This window comes from Rhinatrema bivittatum, chromosome 12, assembly GCF_901001135.1.
Source record: "Rhinatrema bivittatum chromosome 12, aRhiBiv1.1, whole genome shotgun sequence".
In the NCBI taxonomy this organism is placed as follows: Eukaryota; Metazoa; Chordata; class Amphibia; order Gymnophiona; family Rhinatrematidae; genus Rhinatrema; species Rhinatrema bivittatum.
The window spans coordinates 27932965-27958659 of record NC_042626.1 but is presented as its reverse complement, the minus strand read 5'-3'; the positions used below and the strand labels follow the sequence as shown (position 1 = coordinate 27958659).

The 25695-nt window shown below is 49.6% G+C and overlaps 1 protein-coding gene across 10 annotated transcripts in view; it reads left to right on the top strand.

The window, feature by feature from the left end:
• Nucleotides 1–25695, top strand: part of NCAM1 (neural cell adhesion molecule 1) — a 522274-nt gene that overhangs the window by 257636 nt on the left and 238943 nt on the right. For all 10 annotated transcript variants that reach the window (XM_029572163.1, XM_029572160.1, XM_029572161.1 and 7 more), the window contains exons 7-8: nucleotides 2977–3140; nucleotides 13352–13494. In XM_029572163.1, the coding sequence (XP_029428023.1) occupies nucleotides 2977–3140; nucleotides 13352–13494 (307 nt within the window). The remainder of the gene's footprint in view (nucleotides 1–2976; nucleotides 3141–13351; nucleotides 13495–25695) is intronic.

Here is a 25695-nt window from a genome sequence, read left to right as displayed (position 1 = left end):
CCAGCTTCTGGGGGCATTGGGCTGGGTGACAAACCTTGCAAATAGTCATCTGAAGCTGACTCAGTCCTTGGAGTATCTGGGCGCTTGCTTCAATACCCGACTGAGGAAAGGTGTTCCTGACTTCGGAGAGAGTCCTCAAGCTTCAGTTGCGGAGCATGGCGGTGCCCAAGGTCTGGGATTACTTGCGGTCCTGGAGTCCATGGTTTCTACATTGGATTTAGTACCATGGGCTTTTGCTCACATGCAGGGGGCTCTGTTATCCCGTTGGAATCCACTGTCTGAGGAATTTCAGCTTCCTTTACCATGGTCAGGACCAGTATCTCGTGGTGGCTGTCATGGCACAATCTGCAGAAGGGAATGGATCTGGAAATACCCAACTGGGTACTGGTAACTGTGGATGCCAGCCTCTTTGGATAGGGGGCAATTTGTCTAGGGAAATTGGCCTATGGTCAGTAGTCGCCAGAGGAGGCAGCTTCATCGATCAATTGACTGGAAACCAGGACAGTGTGCATGGCCTTTTTGGCATTTCTTCCACTCATTCGGGGGAAGTTGGTGCTAGTATTCTCGGACAGTGCGACGACAGTAGCATAAATCAATCATCAGGGCAGTACAAGAAGTCATCTAGTGGTGCTGGAAGTGCAAGAGCTGCTTGTGTGGGTGGATAAACATCTGGAGAGACTAGCTGCTTTTCATGTGGCCAGAGTGGACAATGTGCAAGCGGACTTCCTCAGCAGACAGCATCTGGATCCAGGGGAGTGGGAGTTGTTGGCAGAAGCCTTTGCCTTGCTGCAAGCAAGGTGGGGCAAACCAGTGATAGACTTCATGGTGACCCTGGTAAATGTGAAAATGGATCGCCTTTTCAGTCGCAGATGGGAGGTCGGATCGGAGGGCATCAGTGCTCTGGTTCAACTGTGGCCGACACACCTCTTGCTGTATGTATTTCCTCCGTGGCCACTTGTAAGACACGTGCTGCTGCGCATTGAAGTTCATCCAGGCAGAGTGATTCTGGTGGCACCCGAGTGGCTGCGTCGGCCATGGTTTGTGGACCTTCTGCGTCTGGTGGTGGAAGGACCCGTTTGGCTCATCTCTCAGGGTTACTTCGCCAGGGATCCGTATTTTCAGACCAGGAGCTTCACTTCTGTCTAGTGCCTTGACTTTTGAGTGGCTTCTTCTCCGTTTGAAGGGATATTTGGAGCCACTGTTTTGCAACTTTGCTTCAGCCAAGGAGGCCTTCGATGGCTTATGTCCGGGTGTGGAGAGTATTGCCCGCAGATCTTGGATTTTCTGTAGTGCGGGTTATTTAAGGGGTTAGCGTACAATTCTCTTTGGTTCCAGGTAGAGCAGCTTTGTGATCCCTGCGTGGCAGGATTCAGGGAAGACCACTGGTGTCTCATCCAGATGTGGCTCATTTCCTGAGAGGGACAAAGCATCTGTGTCCTCTGATGCAGAAGATCTGTCTGGCATGGAATTTGAATTTCGTTCTTTGGGTGCTGTGTGGGCCCCCTTTTGAGCCTTTTGAGGGCGTTGCTGAAGGTTTTAACCTTGAAGATTGTTTTCCTGGTGGCCATCTGATCAGCTAGGTGAATTTCTGAGCCGCAAGCATTGAAGTGTAGGGACCCTTTCCTCTGTTTTTCGGACGATGGGGGTCTCGTTACACACGGTTCTTGCCTTTTTGCCGAAGGTAGTGTCCTCGTTTCATCTTAACAGGTGGTCGAGCTTTTGACTTTTTCGAACTTGGCAGCCGATTCTTCGATGGCTATTGGATGTGCGTCATATCCTTTTGTGATATCTCAAGGTCACAAATCCCTTTCTGAGATCGGATCATCTGTTTGTTCTGTTCAGTGGAGCAAAGAAGGGAAATAAGGCTGGTTAAAAGAGATGATAGCTTTGGCTTACCATCTGCAAGGGCCGACCCATATCGGAGAGGTTGCGAGCGCGTTCCACTAGGGCCAGGCAACCTTGTGGGCGGAGTGTCAACTGCTTTCTCTGCAGGAGATCTGTCGTGCTGTGACGTGGTCTTCTCTTCACACTTTCACCAAACATTATTGCTTAGATGTGTGCGCTCCTGAGGAAGCGATGTTTAGGGAGAGTGTATTGCGCGCAGGTCTTTCAGATTCCCGCCCAGAATAGAGGGGCTTGGGTACATTCCACTCTCTGGACTGATCCGGGGGCGAACAGGAAAGGAAAATTGGTTCCCAAAGTACCACGGATCAGTCCAGAGATCCGTCCCTTTCTGACAAAAGACTTCCTCGCTTCTGGATATGGCTAAGCTGATTGAGTTGGCATTTGATTTGATCAGAGTGATGAAAACTGTACATAGTTGGTATAGGTTTTGTTAAATCAAGGGGGCCTTGTTTGCAGGAGGCTCCAACTTTGTCTCTGTTTGCCCAAGTTTTATTGGGGTTTGTTAAGGTAGTCATCTTGGCTTGGGTACAGGTCAATACTGAGGGACTGCAGGTGGCACTCTCGGTTATGTAGCGGTGCCTCAAAGTTTTGTTCTTTGCCTCCATCTGCTGGTAGGGATGCATAAACTCACTTGTCTGGACTGCTCAGTGGTACTTCAGGAATGAAAATTAGCAGGTAAGAACCAATTTTCCTTTCCTTTCCCTTCCATTAACCCAACTTTGTGTAATGATCTGCCTTTCACTTGTGCTTTAACAGTATGGCTACTGCTTTGAATTACCTGAAAGATGGAATATAAATCAATAAATAAATGCTGTGCTAGCAGCTTAGTGTTCAGTTAATATCACCAGCCCAACACCAGCGATAACTAGCCACAAGCTAAAGAACAGATAATTTTTTATCCTTTTTGTTTGAGCACATAGCAACAGGATTAAGATTGGTTAAGGAACCCAGAAATAGGTTAAGCTACGTGTTGACAGACAGTACTTGACTTTGGTGAGAACTGAGATGGGGATCCTGGTTTCACAGCTTACCATGTAAACACATTTGTGTGCTTTTTTTTTTTCTGTGCAGAGATGGAGACGACATTGAAGGGGATGATGAAAAATATAGCTTCAGTGAGGATGGGTCTAGAATGACAATCTACAGAGTTGAGAAGAACGACGAAGCTGAATATTCATGCACTGCTGAGAATAAGGCTGGACAACAAGACGCATCCATCCTGCTAAAGGTCTATGGTAATGAAACCCAGCCCTTTTTACTTCTGACTCTGCAAACTTGCTTATGGGTTCTGAAGCATTTACATTCTCCATGGAAAGCAGGAACAAAGCAGCCAAAGAACTAGGAGACGTCATTGAATGGTGTCATTGCGAAAAAATGTTGTCTTGGAGCCCAGAAAGAGGAATAAGTTTTTCTGAGCATGCACAAACCACCTCACTCTTCTTTTTGTCCACTTCATTGAACAGATAGGAATTTTGAGCTCTTTCTATGTTTTTGCTGTCTCCACTGTCGATGCAAGGAGGAGAGGTGGCTGAAACAAAATTGTTTGAATTTGATTTTTGTTGGCTGTTCTGTTTTTCTATTTCATTAGTTGTCAGTTTTGATTTGACAGGCACCTTGGTGTTTTGTCATTGTTTGTGACTAGAAGGAAATGGAAAAATGTTTAGGTGTGAGATAGAAATTGCGCATGGAGATATAACTTGATCCATGGTGTTATACACCATTATCTTTATCCAGCCTGTGGTAGGGCTCAAATCAGTGTAGTAGATGCTGGTGCAGTGGTTAATGTGTATTCTGCTGCCAGACTAAAGCAGATCCTCTCACACCCAGAGGTGGTGTTTATGGAGTGTAGGTATTAAATTTGGTACTTGTGTTATAGCCCTGACTGAGTCGTTTAACCACCACCCACAGCTGAGCATGTGCAGTGAGATAAACTGAACATGATCAAAGCTTTCCATCTCTCCCCCTGTTGAAAAAGGGGCTTCTTCTCCAAGGACAAGCAGGATGGTAGTCTTTATACATGGGTGACATCATCAGATGGAGCCCCGATGCAGAAAACTTATGTCAGAGTTTCTAGAGCTTTGACTAGGCACAATGAGCATGGCCAGCATGCCCTATATCATGCGTCCACGTGGTGTCCCTCTCCAGTCTCTCTTTTTTCGCGGAGCTGTAAACCTCACGGTGTGCATGAGCTCACTTTGGTGGTTTATTTGGCCTTGTTTGAAAACTTTGCTTATCTCGCGTTTTTCGCAGGTTTTTCCTTGTTCCATCGCTGGGTCCCTCTGTGTAGCCTCCTATAGTGTCTTAGGATTTTCAATGATTCAGGTAAGTTTCCTTTCGTGGTTGATTCCCGTGGCAGCAGTGCATTTGTGCCCACCAGCCATCGACACTCCGCTGCCATTGTTGTTGGTTCATGCCTCTTATGTTTCGTCTGACATGACCACTCCAGTTTTCGGCGATGCCCCTGGTGCCTGAGGACCAGGCCCATCACAGATCTGTATGAGATATGTGTCCTCTGCCTGGGGGCATCATATGATGTCTAGGGTTGCTGTTTATGTGCCCAGATGACCCTGAAGGGACGATGTCTTCGATTCGACAAGATGGAGCAGCTCTTTGGGTCGAAGAAGTCTGAGCCATCGGCATCAGCACCAAAAGACCAAGGATTCACACCGATGGACACTGAGCCATTGACATTGGCGGGACTGTTGGTTCTTTCAATGCCTTTGGCGGATAGGAGTGCCAGAGATCGACCATCATCGATCTCCTCCAAGCTAAGGATAGTGGGTTCTCCTTAGACAAGCAGGATGGTAGTCCTCATACATGGGTGACTTCATTGGATGGAATCCAGCATGAAAACTTATGTGAAAGTTTCTGGAACTTTGAGCATACCTAGCATGCCCTAATCCATGCATCCACGCGGGGTCCATGTTCAGTCTCTCTTTTTTTTTTTTTTCCCGTAGATCTTTCACCTCGTGGGAGAGTGAGCGTGTGTCTTTTCTCTTGAAATTGCCTTGAAAACTTTTCACCGTCCTGTTCGGAGTTTTTTTGCGTAAATTCATCTATTGCAGGTCCCTCTCAGTTCCCTTTAGTTTCCCCAGTCAAGTTTTATGCTGATTCAGTAAGTTTCTTTTGCTTCTGTTCTCTCCACCCCCCCCCCCCCCCCCCCCCCCCCCCCCCCAATGGCAGTGGTGCCTCAGTGCCCGCTAGACTGCCCACCATTACATTCTTCCGTTTTCCCTTTTTCGTTCATTCATCATGACCTCGTCCGGTTTCCATCAGTGCCTCCAGTGTCTGAGGACCATATCAATCACGGACCCTCACGAGGTGTGTCCTCTCTGCCTTGGGGGCACTGCTTGACATCCGGGGTTGCCACATATATGCCCAGATGACCCCCAATGGATGTCGTGCTTGGCTTGACAAGATAGAGAAGATCTTCGGGTCGAGGAAGTCCGAGGCATCGACATTGGCGTCGGCAGCATCAGCACCGATGGAGCTGGGAGCTGCACCGATGGACACCGAGGCATCGGCAGGGCCATCGGTTCCGTCAATGCCATCAGCGGATAGGGGCGCCAGGGACTGGCTGCCATCGGTCTCTTCCAAGTCGAGGATGTCAGGTTTGTCATCATTGACCTCGGCACTGGGGAAAGACTGGGTCGAGCACTGAGGGAAACCAAGGAAGCATTGGCACTGGTCACCCTTAATGCTTGATGCCAGCTCTTGCCATGATGCCCCCGAAACCACCCCGCAGCGAGGAATGCCCATCCTCCATTGATGCTGAGGGTCTGTGACGGTCTCCATCGGTCCTGGTGCCAGTTGCCGATCTACCTCAGGGCTCCGAGGAAGATTTGGCCACCCCTCCTGCCTCCCAATCGGTTTTGGCATTGGCAACTTTTGATGAGGATCTGGAGCACAGGATCCAACTAGCAGTCCAGCGGGCATTGCAGCGCATTGAACTGGCGGCACTGATGGTGCCGTTGCGGGCACTCATCCTGCTGGAACCACTGCTGGAACGGCTCAACGTGCTTACCGGTGTGTTACTAACCCAGTTGGTATTGGTTCCTGGAAGGCCATTGATGCCGGTGGGGCACCAATGCTTCCACCAACCAATAAGTGCTCATTGCTGGTTCCGAGGAGGAGGAAGCTCTGTTGAGGCTGGCAGAGACACAAAAGCCTGCAGCCCTCCAGCTTTGCCAAGGCTGGGCCCGATGCTACCGATGCCCATGCCTCTGGACGAAGGCTGAGCACCCAAGGCCTTATCCCCTGTAGACTATAGTGAGGATGAGGCTCCCTATGATGACGCTGCGGAGGACTCGGAGGGTCTCCCTTCGGGACAGCCTCTCCCAGATGAGTGAAGGAGGTCTCCTCCAGAAGACATGACCTTCACAGATTTTGTACGGGTGATGGCGGAGGCCATCCTTTTTCGGTTTATGACGGAGGAGAATGCCAGACATAAGATGCTGGAAATCCTCCAGTTCGTGGAGGCCCCTAAAGAGATTGTGGTGGTCCTGGTGCACAAAGATCTTTAGGGAGTTGCTGCTGAGGATCTGGGAGCACCCCCTCACAGTACCTCCCATTAACAGGTAGGCGGATAGGGTTTACCTCATCCAACAGGCTACCGGATTTGAGAAGCATCAGCTGTCACACCAATCGGTAGTGATTGAATCCTCTCTCAAGAAGGCCTAGCGCTCTCGGACCCATGTCTCTGTTCCCCCGAGCAAGGATCATAGAACAATGGATGCTCTCGGGAGGAAAGTGTTCCAAGGGGCCATGCTTATTGTCCGTATTGCCTCTTACCAACTCTACTTGAGCCAATACTATCGTAACCTCTGGAAGCCAAGAGGTGGCTGAGCAACTGCCTCAACAGCAGCAAGAGACCCTCATCGCTGGTGTGTCAGTGCCTGGAGTGTGGAAAACACGAGGTTCATTCAACCTACGATGTTTTTGAGACAGCAGCGAGAGTCTTTGCAGTGGGAGTTGGCACCCGCAGAATGGCATGGCTGCGGGCCTCAGATCTCTGACCGGAGGTATAGGGAAAGACTCGCTGACCTGCCATGCACAGGAGAGAATCTCTTCAGAGATAAGGTGAGGGACACTGTGGCTCCAACAGCTCTCTGCCAGCACTTCAGATCCACGGTCCTCAGCCACAGTGTCCATGAGGCAGGGTCAGAGAAGTCTTTCTAGCCACCAGAGGAAGTACTATCCTCTGGCCCCTCGCTCCCATTCGCAGAGGTTGAGCTCATTAATTTAATTTATTTATTTAACGTTTTATATACCGACATTCATTAGTAACATCACATCGGTTTCCATACAACAAAAATGCAGCATAAAGGTTTTACAATAAAACTGATTTTGAACCGGGGAGGGGAGATAATAAATGAAAGAAGTTAGGAGGTAGGAAGGTGGAGACAAAGGGGAGGATTATTGTAGGAAGGGAGAGGGAAGGGACGAAACTGTGAGAGGAAGGAGGGGGGGAAGCTGTAAATACATAGGGGGTGTTAAGGGATATTACAATAATCGCCTTAAAATTATGTACAATCAGTAGGTATATGTTACTAATGTCGAGCAGAATATGTAAGATACTGGTAACACACAGGAGATATGTATTGGAATAAGTAATAATACATAACAAGCAAGAGAATTTACATTTTACAAATAAATCAGAACGTTCAAAGCTTTGCTCATGGGGTGGTCCCAGGCAATAGAGAGTTCCCAAGCCTAAGCTGACTCCCCAGCCAAATCCTGGGATGGGGTTTTGACTGGATCGTAGACAGTATAAGCCAGCCACCTGTAACCGAGACTCTGGACCCCCTGGTCAGGGGCAGGCTATGATTCTTTGCAACTCAGTGGCCCAATATAATATCAGACCAGTGGATCTTGTCCATCATCTGTCAAGGGTACCAATTAAACCTATTGGGTGTCCCGGCAAATTGCCCCCCCCCCTCCCCCGTGCCCTTTTTGGGAGCCAATAGCACATCAACATGTACTACTTCGGGAGGACTCCACCCTCTTAATGACTAGATCAGTCGAGCCTGTCCCACCAAGGCAATGAGAGTGGGGATTCTACTCCTGGTACTTCTTGATTCCAAAGAGAGTAGGGGGACTCCATCCCATCCTAGACCTAAGGGCCTTGAACAGATTTCTCAAAAAAAAAAAGTTCAAGATGGTTTCCCTGAGCACCCTAACTCCCCTCCTGCTAAAAGGGGACTGGCTATGCTCCCTCGATTTAAAGGACGCATAAACTCACATCAAGATCTTCCTGGGTCACAGGAAGTATCTCAGATTTGTGTTGGGAAAACAGCACTTCCAGTACAGAGTGTTGCCATTCAGATTTAGCGTTGGCCCCACGTGTCTTTACAAAATGTTTTGCTGTTGTGGGGGTGCACCTTCGCAGACTGGGAGTGCATGTTTTCTTTTACTTGGACGATTGGCTGGTCAAGAGCACCTTTCAGGCAGGGTCTGTTCGGTCCTTGTGCTTGACCATCTGGGTGTTGGAGTTACTAGGATTCATCATCAACTACCCAAAGTCCCATCTCAGTCTATCACCTTGATTGGACTTCATAGGAGACCTGCTAGACATGGCTCAGGCAAAAGCCTTCCTGCTGTGATCCAGGGCAGTCACCTTGGCGTCTATAGCGGCGGTGATTCAACAGAGCCAGCAAGTTTCAGCTTGGCATATGTTGAGGCTGTTGGGCCATATGGCTGCAACCGTCCATGTTACTCCCTTGGCACGTTTAAACATGCGCAGAGGCAAGTGGACCCGCAGAACCTCTGGGCTTGCATTCGAGTCACTCTGCCTCTTCGGGACTCTTTGTCATGGTGGCAGGCTCTCTCAAATTTGGAATGGGTAATATCTTTCCAAAATCCCCCCACCCAAATTGTCTAACCACAGATGTATCCACCTTATGGTGGGGAGTTCATGTAGAGGGGCTCTGCACCCATGGCTTATGGTCCGCCCAGGAAGCAAGGTGCAAGTCAACTTCCTGGAGCTCTGGACGATCAGGTACGTGCTATGGGCTTTCAGAGATTGGCTCTCCAGCATGATTGTCCTGATACAAACAGACAACTAAGTTGCTATGTGATATGTTAACAAGCAAGGAAGCACAGGGTCATACCTTCTGTGCCAGGAAGTGGGACAGATCTGGTCCTGAGCCCTGTCCCACAGGATGGTTCTCAGGGCCATGTATCAGGCCGAAATGGAGAATGTGATAGCAGACAGACTGAGTCGTGCCTTCAGACCCCACGAATGGTCTATGGACTAGGGGGTAGCGAACCAGATATTCCGCCTTTGGTGAAGCCCAAATATGAATTTGTTCGTCTCCCCCTGCAACAGGAAGGTGACTCAGTTCTGCTCCCTGTACATGTCGGCCGGCAAACCAGCCTTCCAATAAACTAAATAAAACTGGCTTCCAATAAAATCCCAAATTGAACACAAGACCATGACCATCATACATAAATTAGTACACACCGATCATCAAAGACAAACAGGTTTAAAAATAACCCCACAAAATGCCCATAGGAATCTGCGATCAAACAACACATGTCGTCTAACAATTCCCCCCATCAGAGATGCTCACCTATCAACTACTAGAGATAGAGCATTCTCCATTGCCTGCCCGAAAATATGGAACTCCTTACCAAATGATTTGAGAACACAAACCAACATTAAAACATTCAAGAAAGATCTAAAAACATTGCTTTTCTACAAAGTCTACATTGACAATCAGATAACTCAACGAACTAACAACAATCAGTACCACCAACCAAACCCACGCAAGAATGAAACAGCAACCAGCATCAACCATTGTCATACTACAATGAACTTATAAGAAACAATACAATGAGACTGCCTTTAAGATTAATAAATCTCACTGCCTATACTATCCTCCTTCCCCTTAAATTTCAATTCTTCCCCTGTTTTCCCTCCCTCCCTCTCCCCCCTCCCGTAATCCCTCTCATTGTTTTTCAATGATTGGCAAATGTTTAACTACCTGTATTCTGTTTGAATCTTGTAAACCGTTGTAATGGCTGCACCGAATGACGGTATATAAAACTCAACAAATAAATGTATTTATTTTATTTAGGAGTTTTTATATACCGTCATTAAGTTATTCACCATCATAACGGTTTACAATAGGGCACCTGTATCAAAAAAATATGGGTCGTACATTACATAGGGGGTGCCATTAGTTTTCGGTAACAAAAAGGCATTTAATTGGGGGATTGAGTGTTTCATGGTAATGTGTCCTGATGGTTGACTACAGTTAAAATAAATGCCTTTGCCCGACAGTGGGGCAAGGGTCTTCTGTACACATATCCTCCGATTCTTATAGTTATGAAGATTCTCTTGAAGCTTCGCGAGGACCGAGGGACTATGATCCTCATAACCCCTCATTGGCCAAGACATATTTTGTTTTCACTCCTTCGGGAGTTGTCCATCTGGAAACCGATCAGTCTGGGACTTCCCAGATCTCATCATGCAAGATCAGGGCAGGCTGCGGCATCCCAACCTCTAGGCCCTGTCGCTCACAGGTTGACAGGTTGATCCTGTAGCTGCTTGATCTTTCTGAAGATGTGTCTCGGTTCCTGGTATCTTCCAGAAAGCTTTCCACTAGAAAGTCCTATTGTCTGAAGTGGGGGAAGTTTTCTGTGTGGTGTGAGCAGAAGGCCCTAGATCCGTTCTCCTGTCCCATGCAAAAACTGCTTGATTACCTTTTACACCTATCGGAGGCTGGCTTAAAAACCAACTCAGAGTTCATCTCAGTGCAATTGGCCATACTTCCAAGGTGTAGGTGGTGCGCTCAGCTCTGTACAGCCTATAGTTGTTCGTTTCAAGCAGGGCCTGCTTCAATTGAAGCCTCCCCTAAGGCCTCCCGTTGTGTCTTGGGACCTCAACATGATGTTAGCTTAGCTGATGAAAGCTCCTTTTGAGCTGCTGCATTCCTTTGACCTGAAGTACCTGACCTGGAAGGTCATATTTTTAGTGATGGTCATTTTAGTGTGCAGGGTCAATGAGCTCCAGGCCTTAGTGACTTATCCACCTTATACTAAGTTTTATCATGATATGGTGGTCTTTCATATGCATCCTAAATTCCTACCTAAGGTGGTGACAGATTTCCATCTTAACCAGCCAGTTGTCCTGCCAACATTCTTTCCTAGGACCCATTCACATCGATGTGAACGAGCCCTGCATAGTTTGGATTGCAAAAGAACCTTAGCCTTCTGTCTGGAATGGACAGAAGCCCGTAGACAGTCCGCCCAACTTTTTATTTCTTTTGATAGGAATATGTTGGGAGTTGCCATTGCCAAACAGACACTTTCCAATTTGTTAGTAGACTGCATGTCCTTCTGTTATGCCTAGGTGAGACTGCATCTTGGGGGTCATGTCAAGGCTCATTCTGTCAGAGCCATGGCAACCTCATTGGCCCTCTTGCAAGCAATTCCCCTGGAAGAGATCTGCATGGCTGCAACATGCAGCTCTCTCCACACATTCACATCACATGGCCGACGTAACAGTAGGTTTGGCCAGTCTGTCCTCCAGAATTTCTTTGAGGTGTAGAACCCAACTCTCCCTGCCTAGGGCCCATTGTTTGGGTTTAGATTGTCTCCCCCTCTATTACCAATAGCACTGTGGTTGTTATGCCCATTGACACCTGGCTGGGGCTTGATGGTCCCCTTTTGTGTTGGGGAGCAGCTTATAGCTGTTACAGGTAAGCAACTCTGCTTTCCTCGTCATCTTCATCAGCCTTGACACCAGGGAAGGACTGGGCCAAGCATCGAGGGAAGCCAAAGAAGCATCGGCACTGGTACTTGTTGATGCACTGTGCCAGACATGGGGATGCATCGGCTTTTGCTGCAATACCCCAGAAGCGACCCCGGGGTGAGGAGTCTCCACTGTTCCTGATGCCAGTCACTGATCCACCTCAAGGGTCCGAAGAGGATCTGGCTACCCCACTTTCCTCCCATTCGGTGTTGTCCTCACCACTGTTCAAGGAAGAGCTGTAGCACCGAGTCTAGCTAGCAGTGGACTGGGAGCTGCAGGGCTTCGGTCCTGTGGCACTGACAGCACTGGTCCCCGTTCCGCTCATCCTTGTACTGCTTCTGGAGAAGCTCAGCGTGCTCATCGGTGCCTTACTGACCCAGCTGGAGTCTGTTCATGGGACAGCATCAGTGCCCCGTGAGGCACCAAAGCCTCCCACCACCAATACTGTGTTTGTTGCCGGTTCCTCAGAAGAGGAAGCTCCAGTGAGGCCAGCAGAGACGTCGAGGCCTTCGACCCACCATCCACTTTTACTGGTGCCTGCACCTCTGGACAAAGGCCGAACATCCAGGGACCCATCTCATTGAGGCTGAGGAACCTATGACCCCTGGGGGATGATGTTTCGGAGTCTTCATCCGAGGTGTCCCAGGGTCTCCCTTCAGAACCTTCTCCTCCAGAAGAGCGAAAGAAGTCTCCACTTAAGGACTTAACCTTCACAGTTTTGTGAGGGTGATGGCGGAAGTCATCCCTTTTCTGTAATTAACGGAGGAAGATGCCAGGCACAAAATGCTTTAGATCCTCCAGTTCATGGAGCCTCCTAAGGAGATTGTGGCAGTCCTGGTACTTGAGATCCTTAAAGAGTTGTTGCTGAGGATATGGGAACACCCCCTCACAGTGTCTTCCGTTAATAAGAAGGCAGATGGGTGTCTACCTTGTCCAGGAGGCTTCCAGATTCGACAAACATCAGCTGCCCCACCAGTTGGTGATGGTACAATCTGCCGTCAAGAGTGCCAAGTGGAGTTGGGTTTCTCCTATTTTTTATTTTAATTATAATTCTATGATACAAATGTGTAGAGGGACCCTGTGTGGACGCGTGGTATAGGGCATGCTGGGCATGCTCAGTGTACTTAGCCAAAGTTTTAGAAACTTTGACATATGTTTTCCACATCGGGGCTTCACCCATATGTAAGGACTAACATCCTGCTGTCCTCGGAGAACACCTGTTACAGGTAAGCAACTCTGCTTTCTCCTTTAACAAAATGCTTAACTCTTTTCCCACCATCTTTCTCTTAGAGGTTCAGTTATCTTCAGATCATTTATTTCTTAGAGGTTCAGTTATCTTCATCTTTCTCTTAGAGGTTCAGTTATCTTCATAGGACATGGGGGCCTCTTCTTTTCTTCTCTTTAAAGTTTCTTTCTCCAGTTTTTTCAGAGTTTGGCCTATTTGTACCATATTAGCTCCTGGAGGAATTTGTTCCTACTTGACCACTGGAGGAGGCTTAATGTGAGTGCACTGAACCAAGAAAAAAGGTGGGATGGAAAGAAAAGCAGAAGCTTGGTTCTAGGTGCCACAAGTATCAGATGCAAATATCATCTAAAATTCACACTACAGATTGACTTAATGTGAAAAGTACTGATAACTCGTCACTGTATTAATCTGATTTAAAAGAAACTGTAACTTTCGTTTTACAGCGAAACCCAAAATCACTTATGTGGAGAATAAGACAGCCATGGAATTGGAAGAGCAAATCACGCTGACTTGTGAGGCATCTGGAGACCCTATCCCCACTATTAGCTGGAGGACTGGAACCAGGAACATCAGCAATGAAGAGAAGGTAGGTAGCATGAGACAATTCCAAGAAGTGACAGCTGGAGATGAGGGGAGTGTACAGCATGGTAGTGTCACTAGAGCATATACCACCTGTCTGCAATCTCTTCTCTCTCTCCCCCTGCCCCCCTCCTTAGGGGCCATCTTCAGTGGAAGAAACAGGCATTTAAACTTTTGGTCCTCAGAAACACACATGAAACCATCTTAGCAATTTGACAGCATATAACAAACTACTAATTGGAATTTCAACGTGTAGCACAACATATATATATATATATATATATATATATATATATTGCAAGGGTCTTCGGGGTTTGCACATTGCAAAACTTTATTATGAAGAAAAATATTATCATCACCTAATTACTGCTGGATGAACAAAGGTTCTTGAGGTATAAATCGACATGCCTGATGCCACTCAGTAGCTGAGCAAGGATTTGAACCTGGTATCTCCTCACACTGGTTCGTGGCCTATCCCTAGCCTTTCCCAAGTGGTTTGGTTCTTTTTCTGCCACCTGGAACCTGCGAGTGGTGGATAGAGTGACAGAATGATGACATAAAGAGAAGAGAATGCAAGGGTGGCAATAATGATTTGCCTTAGGTATTCACCAAGGCAGGGTTTCCTTTGTGACTGGCTGTCTTGTTAATCACACACCATTGTTATGAAGGCAAAAATAAGCAGCAGTTTTGCAACAGTATTTATGATTTTAAATTTGTTTCATGAGGGAGAGAAAATAGTTTCATTTATTCTTTGTATTCTTCTTCATTCTATGCTGTCATTGCAGAGGCAAAAAAATTGTACATAGTAGATGACAGCAGATATTGGCCCATCCAGTCTGCCCAGTTGACTTTCTCTCTGGTTCTGTATCACTTTGCATAGACGAGCATATAAATTCCCATACTTAAACCAACACCATCTCCCCTCTTTTACCTAGCATCTCAACCCTTTTCTACTACCCTTCTCTATATTTGTCCCAAGCAGGTTTGCCAGATCATTTATTTCTACCATTACCATAAAAGCAGTTTTTCAGCTCAGTGGACTGGAATTCAGTTGGGTTGAAATGTTGAGAGTATATGTAAGATTTAGATACAAAATTTTCTTGAGAATGTGTTAGTGCATATCTTTATATTGCCATGATACAACACTGTACACCCTTTGGTGGGGAAAAAAACCCTTTTAATTTAAAAATAAATATGCTTTGTATTTTGATTCTTGGGGTAAGTTCCAGCCCTTGCTTTAGTAGTTGAAGCTACAAAACTGCTCTTTATTTTTGATACTTTCACATGCCTTGTTTTGGTCTTATTGGGCTGATGTCAGTGGAGTTTATGCAATTCAGTAGTTTTTCTTATTTAGTCAGTAAGAAAATCTGCTTCACATATATCACATGAGGATCAAGGGTCGCCCCATGTAGAGGGGGCTTTGTATAGTAGAAAATGCATCAGATTGGCTGTTGAAACAAGAATTCTAGTTGGGGTTTTGTACTAGTCTGTTTTTAGTGGGAGGGTTTGGGTACGAGTGTTGTGTGTTAGGGTTTATATTGTTTTTATTGATGTAATCATTACCTATGAATAAAAATTAAAGGGTTGAGTGGTGGCATTATTGGTATTATTGTGTGTTACGATGTTGATGCCACATTAGGTTACTTTCAGTTTCATCTTTTTGGGTACAAAAAGGCCTCCATCCCCCTGCCATGGAATGATCTATGCTAACTGAAAAGGTCTGATTTTGCTCTTTAGCATTTTGTGCTTTTACCACAGTGCAGGGCTCTTTCTCCTAGGACAAGCAGGATGGTAGTCCTCACACATGGGTGACATCATCAGATGGAGCCCGGCACAGAAAACGTCTGTCAAAGTTTCTAGAAACTTTGGCTGGCACCCAGAGCATGCCCAGCATGCCACTATCCCTGCGTCCATGCGGGGTCTCTCTTCAGTTCTTTCTTTTCCGTGGAGCTTTCATCTCACAGAGGTGGAGCTTGTGCTTTTTTGAAGAAAACTAACCCTTTTCTCGCAAAAATTTTTTTTCTTTTTTACTTTTTTCTCCCTCCTTCATATCCACCGATCATCATGCCCTTGCAGTCTCTGCGTGCCTCATGGTGGCCTCAGGCTTCCACCGATGCCCCCAGACTATTTCCCTAATCGATCCTCACAAAGTGTGCAACCTCTGTCTGGGTGTGTCACACAGTGTCCGCGGCTGCAAAATATGCACTCAAATGACCGCAAAGGGCCGGCGGGACAGACTGGATAAAATGGAGAAGTTCTTCAGCTCGAGTAAGTCCGACCCTTCGCTGGTCACGATGCCTCGGGACCAAGGGGAACCGATTACCCTCGATCCCCGGGTTACCACCCCTCTCCTGAAGCTTGGAGCAGGGGGGCTCCTGGGATCGGCTGGTCTCTGTGTCCTTGAAGTCCCGGATGTTACGGCTATGGCTGCTGTGCAACCACCTCACCACCAGGGGTCCCTCTAGAGCTGGATCTCCTGATAGGCCCAGTCCATCTCCCTTCTCCTCTCTATGTTCTGGGCTGTCCCTTATAACCCTGCCTGACAGTTCCCTCAGTGCTTCGGCATCGAGCTCGCCTGGGCTCCCTGCTCTAGCCTTCCTTGCTTGCTGTGCATCTGGTCCCTGGACCTTCCCTTGCCTTGTGCGGCCTTCGGGCCTTATTCCTTGCCTTGCCTTGCCTTGCGCGGCCTTCGGGCCTTATTCCTTGCCTTGCCTTGCGCGGCCTTCGGGCCTTATTCCTTGCCTTGCCTTGCCTTGCGCGGCCTTCGGGCCTTATTCCTTGCCTTGCCTTGCCTTGCCTTGTGTGGCCTACAGGCCTTCTGTGTGTGTGTGGCCTACGGGCCTTCTGACCTGCCTTGCCCTGCTTACGGTGTGTGGCCTACGGGCCTTCTGTGTGTGTGTGGCCTACGGGCCTTCTCTGCCTTGCCCTGCTTACGGTGTGTGGCCTACGGGCCTTCTGTGTGTGTGTGTGGCCTACGGGCCTTCTCTGCCTTGCCCTGCTTACGGTGTGTGGCCTACGGGCCTTCTGTGTGTGTGTGGCCTACGGGCCTTCTCTGCCTTGCCCTACTTACGGTGTGTGGCCTACGGGCCTTCTGTGTGTGTGTGGCCTACGGGCCTTCTGACCTGCCTTGCCCTGCTTACGGTGTGTGGCCTATGGGCCTTCTGTGTGTGTGTGGCCTACGGACCTTCTCTGCCTTGCCCTGCTTACGGTGTGTGGCCTACGGGCCTTCTGTGTGTGTGTGGCCTACGGGCCTTCTGACCTGCCTTGCCCTGCTTACGGTGTGTGGCCTACGGGCCTTCTGTGTGTGTGTGGCCTACGGGCCTTCTGACCTGCCTTGCCCTGACCCAGCCTGAACCCAGACACTGCTACTTGCCGCCTGCCCTGACCCAGCCTAGACCCAGACACTGCTACTTGCCGCCTGCCCTGACCCAGCCTAGACCCAGACACTGCTACTTGCCGCCTGCCCTGACCCAGCCTGGACCCAGACACTGCTACTTGCTGCCTGCCCTGACCCAGCCTGGAACCAGACACTGTTTTTAGCCATTCCTGTCTCTCTCCACCTGGAGCCACCCTGCTGGGTGGTGTTCATGACTCCTGACCGGAGCCCAAGCGTAACAGTATGCCGAAGCCACCAATTTCCAGGGGAAGAGATAGGTCTGTGTGCTAAACCGGTGAGTCAACTTTTTCACTATTACAAGATGCCTCCTTCTTCAAAGTTTTATACCTGCAATTCCTGTCAGTCCTTGAATTACCCAAGCTATCAGAACTGCCTAGCCTGTCAACTTGCTGGTCAGGAACACTGGACATGCAGTAACTGCAATAAGAGAAATGTCTCTGTCTACCAAGAGTGTTTAAACTGTTCTACTCCAAAGCCAGGATGGTGGAAATGTTCATGTATTCCCAGCCTATTACCACCAGGCAAACCGTGCCCCTGTTGTTCAGCTACAGGACCAGCTGCTTCATTAGGGAGAACAGTCAGCTCTACTACCGTGCGTTCAGCTTCTGGCCCAGTTAACAACATTATTTCATGTAACAGTTTATGGATTAAGCATTCTAGCACTTCATCTCTGGACACTTTGGAAAAAACTTGCTCTGAAAATCTCAGAACTCACCGGGTTAAGAAGCCTTCGATAACTTCCACGCTAGAGCACCAGAAGCAGAGGGAAGTAATTAACTCTAGCAGGGCTCTACTTCCCACAGCTGCCAAGTGGACACTAACGAGCACCTTCCCTAGACATCCTAGAACTGCCTGTGCCTTCTCTAAACTGCTCCTCCAGAAACAAAATCAGGAGCGTCAGACTTTGGCTCGAGGTATCAAGCCCACGGCAGTACAATCTGTGTCTTCCATGCGCACTACTTCTAACCTTGCTACTCTGCCATCTGAACCTGCTGCACAACCCCAAGAAGAGTCTGGGCCTGCTGTTTCGCCCCAAGAGGGGTCCGAGTCTCCTGCACTACCCCGAGAAGAGCCTGAGTCTGCTGTGTCATCCCCGGAGGGGTCCGAACCGGCCCTGCTGCCGCCCCTGGAGGGGCTCGAACCGGTCCTGCTGCCGTCCCTGGAGGGGTCCGAACCGGTCCTACTGACAGACTTTCTGACTCAGCCATCTGAGTCTGCTGAACCGGTCCTGCTGCCACCCCTGGAGGGGTCCATACCGGGCCTGCTGCCGCCCCCGGAGGGGTCCGAACCGGGCCTGCCAACAGACTTTGTTACTCAACTATCTGAGCCTGCTGTACCGGTCCAGCTGCCTCCCCGAGAGGGGTCCGTACCGGTCCTGCTGCTGCCCCCGGAGGGGTCCGTACCGGTCCTGCTGCTGCCCCCGGAGGGGTCCGTACCGGGCTTGCCAACTGACTTTGTTACTCAACTATCTGAGCCTGCTGTACCAGTCCAGCTGCCGCCCCTGGAGGAGTCCGTACCGGCCCTGCTGCTGCCCCCGGAGGGGTCCGAACCGGGCGTGCCAACTGACTTTGTTACTCAACTATCTGAGCCTGCTGTACCGGCCCAACTGACGCCCCTGGAGGGGTCCGTACCGGCCCAGCTGCCACCCCGGGAGGGGTCCGTACCGGTCTTGCTGCTGCCCCTGGAGGGGTCCGTACCGGTCCTGCTGCTGCCCCCGGAGGGGTCCGAACCAGGCCTGCCAACTGACTTTGTTACTCAACTATCTGAGCCTGCTGTACTGGTCCAGCTGCCGCCCTTGGAGGGGTCTGGTCCGGTCCTGATGCCGACCTTGGAAGGGTCCGGACCGGCCCTACTGTCGCCTCAAGAAGGGTTACGGACTATTTCTCTGCCCCAGGTTGGGGTTGTGTCTGCCTTATCACCCCAGGTGGGGTTCTGGACTGCCTTACTGCCTCGGGAAGGAGTTGAACCTGCCGCATCAACCCCGGAGTGGTCTCACGTTATTATTGATTACCTCCTGCACAGATGGGATCCAGGAGGAGGGGGAGGCCTTGAGGGGGGGGGGGTACTGTTACGGCTATGGCTGCTGTGCAGCCGCCTCACCACCAGGGGTCCCTCTAGAGCTGGATCTCCTGACAGGCCCAGTCCATCTCCCTTCTCCTCTCTATGTTCTGGGCTGTCCCTTATAACCCTGCCTGACAGTTCCCTCAGTGCTTCGGCATCGAGCTCGCCTGGGCTCCCTGCTCTAGCCTTCCTTGCTTGCTGTGCATTTGGTCCCTGGACCTTCCCTTGCCTTGCGCGGCCTTCGGGCCTTATTCCTTGCCTTGCCTTGCCTTGCGCGGCCTTCGGGCCTTATTCCTTGCCTTGCCTTGCGCGGCCTTCGGGCCTTATTCCTTGCCTTGCCTTGCCTTGCGCGGCCTTCGGGCCTTATTCCTTGCCTTGTCTTGCCTTGCCTTGTGTGGCCTACGGGCCTTCTGTGTGTGTGTGGCCTACGGGCCTTCTCTGCTTTGCCCTACTTACGGTATGTGGCCTACGGGCCTTCTGTGTGTGTGTGGCCTACGGGCCTTCTGACCTGCCTTGCCCTGCTTACGGTGTGTGGCCTACGGGCCTTCTGTGTGTGTGTGGCCTACGGGCCTTCTCTGCCTTGCCCTGCTTACGGTGTGTGGCTTACGGGCCTTCTGTGTGTGTGTGGCCTACGGGCCTTCTGACCTGCCTTGCCCTGCTTACGGTGTGTGGTCTACGGGCCTTCTGTGTATGTGTGGCCTACGGGCCTTCTGACCTGCCTTGCCCTGCTTACTGTGTGTGGCCTACGGGCCTTCTGTGTGTGTGTGGCCTACGGGCCTTCTGACCTGCCTTGCCCTGACCCAGCCTGAACCCAGACACTGCTACTTGCCACCTGCCCTGACCCAGCCTAGACCCAGACACTGCTACTTGCCGCCTGCCCTGACCCAGCCTAGACCCAGACACTGCTACTTGCCGCCTGCCCTGACCCAGCCTGGACCCAGACACTGCTACTTGCTGCCTGCCCTGACCCAGCCTGGAACCAGACACTGTTTCTAGCCATTCCTGTCTCTCTCCACCTGGAGCCACCCTGCTGGGTGGTGTTCATGACTCCTGACCGGAGCCCAAGCGTAACACCGGACATCCGGGTCATCTTCATCGTCTTCAGCTCCAGGGGATGATCAGGCCGAACACTGCAGGAGATCTCGCAAACATTGGCACTGGTCTCTAGAGATGTGAATCGTGTGCCAGATCGTCTTAACGATCAGATTCGGCTGGGGGGGGGGGAGGGAATCTGATCGTTAAGATATGTGAATTGGAATCGTTTCCAATTCCAATTCACATCGCTAATTTTTTTTTTAGGGAAGCCCGCGCCGCTAAAAAAACAACCCACCCGACCCTTTAAATCGACCCCCCCTTAGCCTCCCCCACCCTCCCGACCCCCCCAAAACTTTTTAACATTACCTGGTGGTCCAGGGGGGCCTCGGGGGACGATTTCCCGTTCCCAGGCATCAGCTGCGCTAAAAAAAAATGGCGCCGATGCCCCTTTGCCCTTACCATGTGACAGGGTATCCGTGCCATTGGCCGGCCCCTGTCACATGGTAGGAGCACTGGATGGCCGGCGCCATCTTTAAAGATGGCGCCGGCCATCATTACTCATCAGCCCCTATAGCAGGGGTCAGGAACCTTTTTGGCTGAGAGAGCCATAAACGCCACATATTTTAAAATGTAATTCCATGAGAGCCATACAATATGTTTAAAACTAAATACAAGTAAATGTGTGCATTTTATGTAAGATCACACTTTTAATGTACAATAAGTCTCTGAAAATATTACACCAGGCCTTAAGACACCAATACATACATCTCCTATTAGGAAAACGGACCAAGTCAGGCTGCTATAGAGTCCTACACAGAAACAACACGCCAGCAGAAAACCTCACCTGAATCACGTGCTGTCCCTCACCTAACATAGAATAAAGAGACCAAAACGCATAACAAGAAGCATGCAGAAAAAACTGAATTGGAAACTGCAACAAGCCAGAGTCTCTGTATGCAGTGTAACAAAGGAAAAAAGAAACATCACCCATCCTTATAAAACAAATCAAGAAATATAAAATCATCAGCAGTAAAACTGTACTAACAAAAAGAACATATTTTGAAACAGCTGATGAGAGGAATATCCAATAATTAAAACTCATATAAAACATTTCCAGATACCAACAAAATATTTCAAAATAGCAGACACAAAGATCCAGTAATGAAAAATAATAAGGATACAAAAATTTTTTTGCTCTGCATACCTGGGAACGTTTGATATCCAGGTGTCCTGAGATTGTTCTGAATTAGCAGGAGGTGGGGTGGTTTGCTTGGAACTTTCTCCTCTCTCAGTCACATACCAGCTCTCTCTCTCACACTGGCTCTCAATGACACACCTATACACACATGCTCTCAGTACTCACATATACACATGTTTTTTCTCACTCACTTATATAGGCTCTTAATTACACATTTACACACATGCTGTCTATCTTTTCACGCTTACACACACACACACAGGCTTTCAATCACATAAATACATGCTGTCTTTTTCTCTCACACACAGACTCTCATTCACATGCTTACAAACATGTCCTCTCTTTCTCTCATTTACACACAGGCTCTCAATCACATACTCACATGCTCCCTCACCTAAATCAGCTCTCAATCACACACAGACACACATGGTCTCTCTCTCTCATTTAAACACAGGCTCTCAATCACATACTCACATGCTCCATCACCTAAACCAGCTGTCAATCAGACACAGACACACATGATCTCTCTCTTACTTATACACACAGGCTCTTAATCATACAAGCACATGATTTCTCTCACACACAAAGGATCTCAATCATACACACATACTCTTTCACACAAACAGGTTTTCAATCACAAACTTACACATACAGGTTCCCAATGGTAAACTTACATTCATGCTCTCTCTCTCACAGGCAGGCTCTCAATCACAGACATACTCTCTTTCACATACACAGGCTCTCAATCATTCACATACATGCAATCTCACTCACACACACAGGATCTCAAACACACACGCTTGCTCGCTCATTCACTCTCTCTCTCCCCCACCCCCACCCCAGGAACTCGCGGCAGCAGCAGCCTCCTCCCAACACTAACCTCCTTCATTTTCAGCCCTCGCGGAGGCGGAGTCCCATCGGCCGCGGTTGAAACTCTTCATTTTCCTCCGAGCCGCGCTGCAGTCTTCTTCCCACAAGCGTGGCCTCTTCTTCTCGCGCAGGCACCCGATGCTCACCACTTCCTCTTCCGGGCCGCGGGAAGAAGAGAGCACGCCGGTGCCGCTCAGCACCGGCGTGCTCTCTTCTTCCCGCGGCCCGGAAGAGGAAGTGGTGAGCATCGGGTGCCTGCGCGGGAAGACTCCCGCGCAGGCACCCGATGACTCCAGCGCTGGCACCCGGCTGACTCCAGTCGTGCCGCTGCTGGCGTGCTCTCTCCTCCTCCTCCCCCCCCGCGGCCCGGAAGAGGAAGTGGAGAGCATCGGGTGCCTGCGCGGGAAGAAGAGACCACACTAGCGTGGTCTCTTCTTCCGCGCAGGCACCCGATGCTCACCACTTCCTCTTCCGGGCCGCGGGGGGGGGGGGGGGGGGGAGGAGAAGAGAGCACGCCGGTGCCCCTGACTCCAGCTGTCCCGCCGCGTTCCGCCCGGGCTGACAGCATTTTAAGCCCGGGCGGCGGAGGACCGGGGAGCAGCTGGGTCAGCGGGAACCGCGAAGTGTGGCGACACTTGTCTGCGAGCCAGATGCAGCCCTCAAAAGAGCCATATCTGGCTCGCGAGCCATGGGTTCCCGACCCCTGCCCTATAGTATAATAAAAAGAGGAGTTGGAATATCAGGTGTGCCTGGCGATGGAACGTGTATTGTGCAAGCAGGAGCCGGTGGCCCCGCCACTGATACCAGTGCATTCCCCGATTCCGCTGCCTTCGCTGACTCCCTCAAGGCCGGCTCCTGCACCGATGTCGGCGCCTATGCTGATGCCAACTGCGGTAACTGGGCTGGAATCGTTGTTTGACCACCTCGACGTCCTCCTCTGTGTCCTCCCAACCCAGTTGCCAGTGCCTTGCGATCTCTTGGGGCTCCGTAGGGTACTGAAGCGCAAAGCATCTGAGTTGGTCCTCATCGAGGACTCCTCGGGCGAAGAAGGACCATTGGTGCCATCCGTACCTTGAGGTCCCTTGGTGCCACAATTGGTGCTCCTGGGGCCAGGGCCCAGCCCAGAGGGCTTCTGGCGCCTACACTTAAGACCATGGATGGGGCTCCACCCCCCCCCCCCCAGGGTGGTCTCGAAGTGCCCAAAGGACCATATGAATCCTGGGGCCAGGATACCACTGACGCATCATCGGTGGATTCCGATGACCTTCTGACGAATCCTTCCCCTTCAGAGGAGCGGCGACATTCCCCTCCAGAGGATTTAACCTTCTCTAGGTTCATCTGTGCAAAGGCTGAAGCTATCCCCTTCCAGCTTGTGACAGAAGAGGATGCCCGTCATAAAATGCTTGAGATCCTCCAATTTGTTGACGCCCCAAAGGAGGTCATAGTGGTGCCTGTGCACGAGATCTTCCAGGACCTGCTTTTCCGGCTATGGGAGCATCTCCTCTCTGTGGCCTTGGTTAACCGGAAGGCCGATGGAGTGTATCTAGTGCAGCAGACTGTAGGCTTTGAAAAGTGTAGCTTCCACACCAGTCAGTAGTAGATGAGTCGGCGCTCAAGAAGGCGAAGCGATCTAAAACCCATATGTCAGCCCCCCCTCCCTCCCCCCACCCCGGGTAAAGACAACCGGGCATGGGATGCCATGGGATGACGGGTATTTCAAGAATCCATGCTCATAGCTCAGATCGCCTCCTATCTATTATACATGACCCAGTACACATGCAACCTCTGGAAACAAGTCCAGGAGGTGGCAGATGGTCTGTTGCAGCAGCCCTAGGAGGCCCTCGTCCAACAGGGCCTTGAATGTGCTAAGCACGCACCTCAAGCCACTCCAAATGCTCCAAAACACGGTGGCCAGAATCCTCACCAATTCCCGCAGAAGAGATCACATAACCCCCGTACTCAGGGATCTCCACTGGCTCCAGAATCCACTACACTCCAGAATCCTTCACAAGACTCTTACGATCATCCATAAAACCCTGCATACCCAATACATCGAATGGCTAGATAACGCCCTACACTTTCACACTTCAAACAGACCCACGAGAACTGCTTATAAAGGAACCCTCTACATCCCTCCCCCAAATCTCACCCATGACATAGCTACTAAAAAAAGGGCCCTGTCCATCGCTGGACCAACTATATGGAATTCTATGCCCCCACACCTTTGCCAAGAACACTGTGCATAAACCTTTAAAAAAAAAACCTAAAAACTTGGGTTTTCTCACAAGCATTCACTTAACCCCACCACCTTCCAACGCACAGTTCCTCCCATAGCCCCCTAGATCCCCCCCACCCTTTCTACCCCTTAACTACATGGCACAACCCAAAGCGGAAGAACTCGCTCAGTTTTTCCAAGATAAAATCACCAATCTCCTAACACAACTGCCTTCCAATACAGCCGACCTCCAGACATATCAACAACCTGCCCACAAAAACGTCAGCTTAAACACCTTTGAACCCGTCTCTTCCACGGAAATACAAACCATCCTGAGAAGAATGAAACCTTCGTCTCATCCTGCAGACCACATCCCCTCCAAACTACTTCTATCTGTTCCTGACACAATAGCCACCTCATTGAAAAACATCATCAACTGCTCTCTAGCCCAAGGAACCTTCCCAGATGATCTCAAAATGGCCTCAATCTCACCGCTCCTAAAGAAACCTAACCTAGACCCGAAGGACCCTAACAATTTCCGCCCCATAGCTAACCTCCCATTCATCGCCAAGATCATGGAAAAACTAGTGAACTCTCAACTCTCAGATTTCATCGAAGACAACAATCTTCTCTTCACACCACAACACGGCTTCCGAAAAAATCGAGGCACAGAATCCCTCCTCACCTCGCTGACAGACCATATCTTACTGGGCCTCGACAAAGGAAACTCTTTCTTATTGATCTTGTTAGACCTATCCGCAGCGTTCGACACTGTCAACCACACCATCCTCCTAAACCAGCTGTCGTCCATAGGAATCTGCGGCACCGTCCTATCTTGGTTCAAAACCTTTCTCAATAACAGAGGTTACAAAGTTAAACTCCAAAACAAGGAATCCTCAAGATTTGACTCGGCCATAGGAGTCCCACAAGGTTCTTCATTATCTCCGACTCTATTCAATATTTACCTGCTTCCTCTCTGCCAACTTCTCACTGACCTCAATCTAAAGTACTTCCTATACGCAGATGATATTCAAATCATCATCCCCATCAAAGACTCATACTCTAAAACTCTTGACTACTGGGAATCATGCCACCAAAAAATCAAACATCTACTCAACAGCCTTCACCTCATCTTAAATTCCTCCAAGACAGAAATCCTACTCATCTCTCCTGAGAACAATACACCTAACATTGCTCTTCCTACCAACCTACATACCACACAAGTTAGAGACTTAGGAGTGTTATTGGACAACCGGCTAAACTTCAAGGCACACATCAACAAAACAACCAAAGACTGCTTCTTTAAACTCCAGGTTTTGAAAAGGATAAGACCTCTCTTCCATGCTCAAGACTTCAGAACGATCATCCAGGCAGTCATTTTTTCAAAATTAGACTATTGCAATTCCCTATTGCTAGGTCTGCCTTCTTCCTA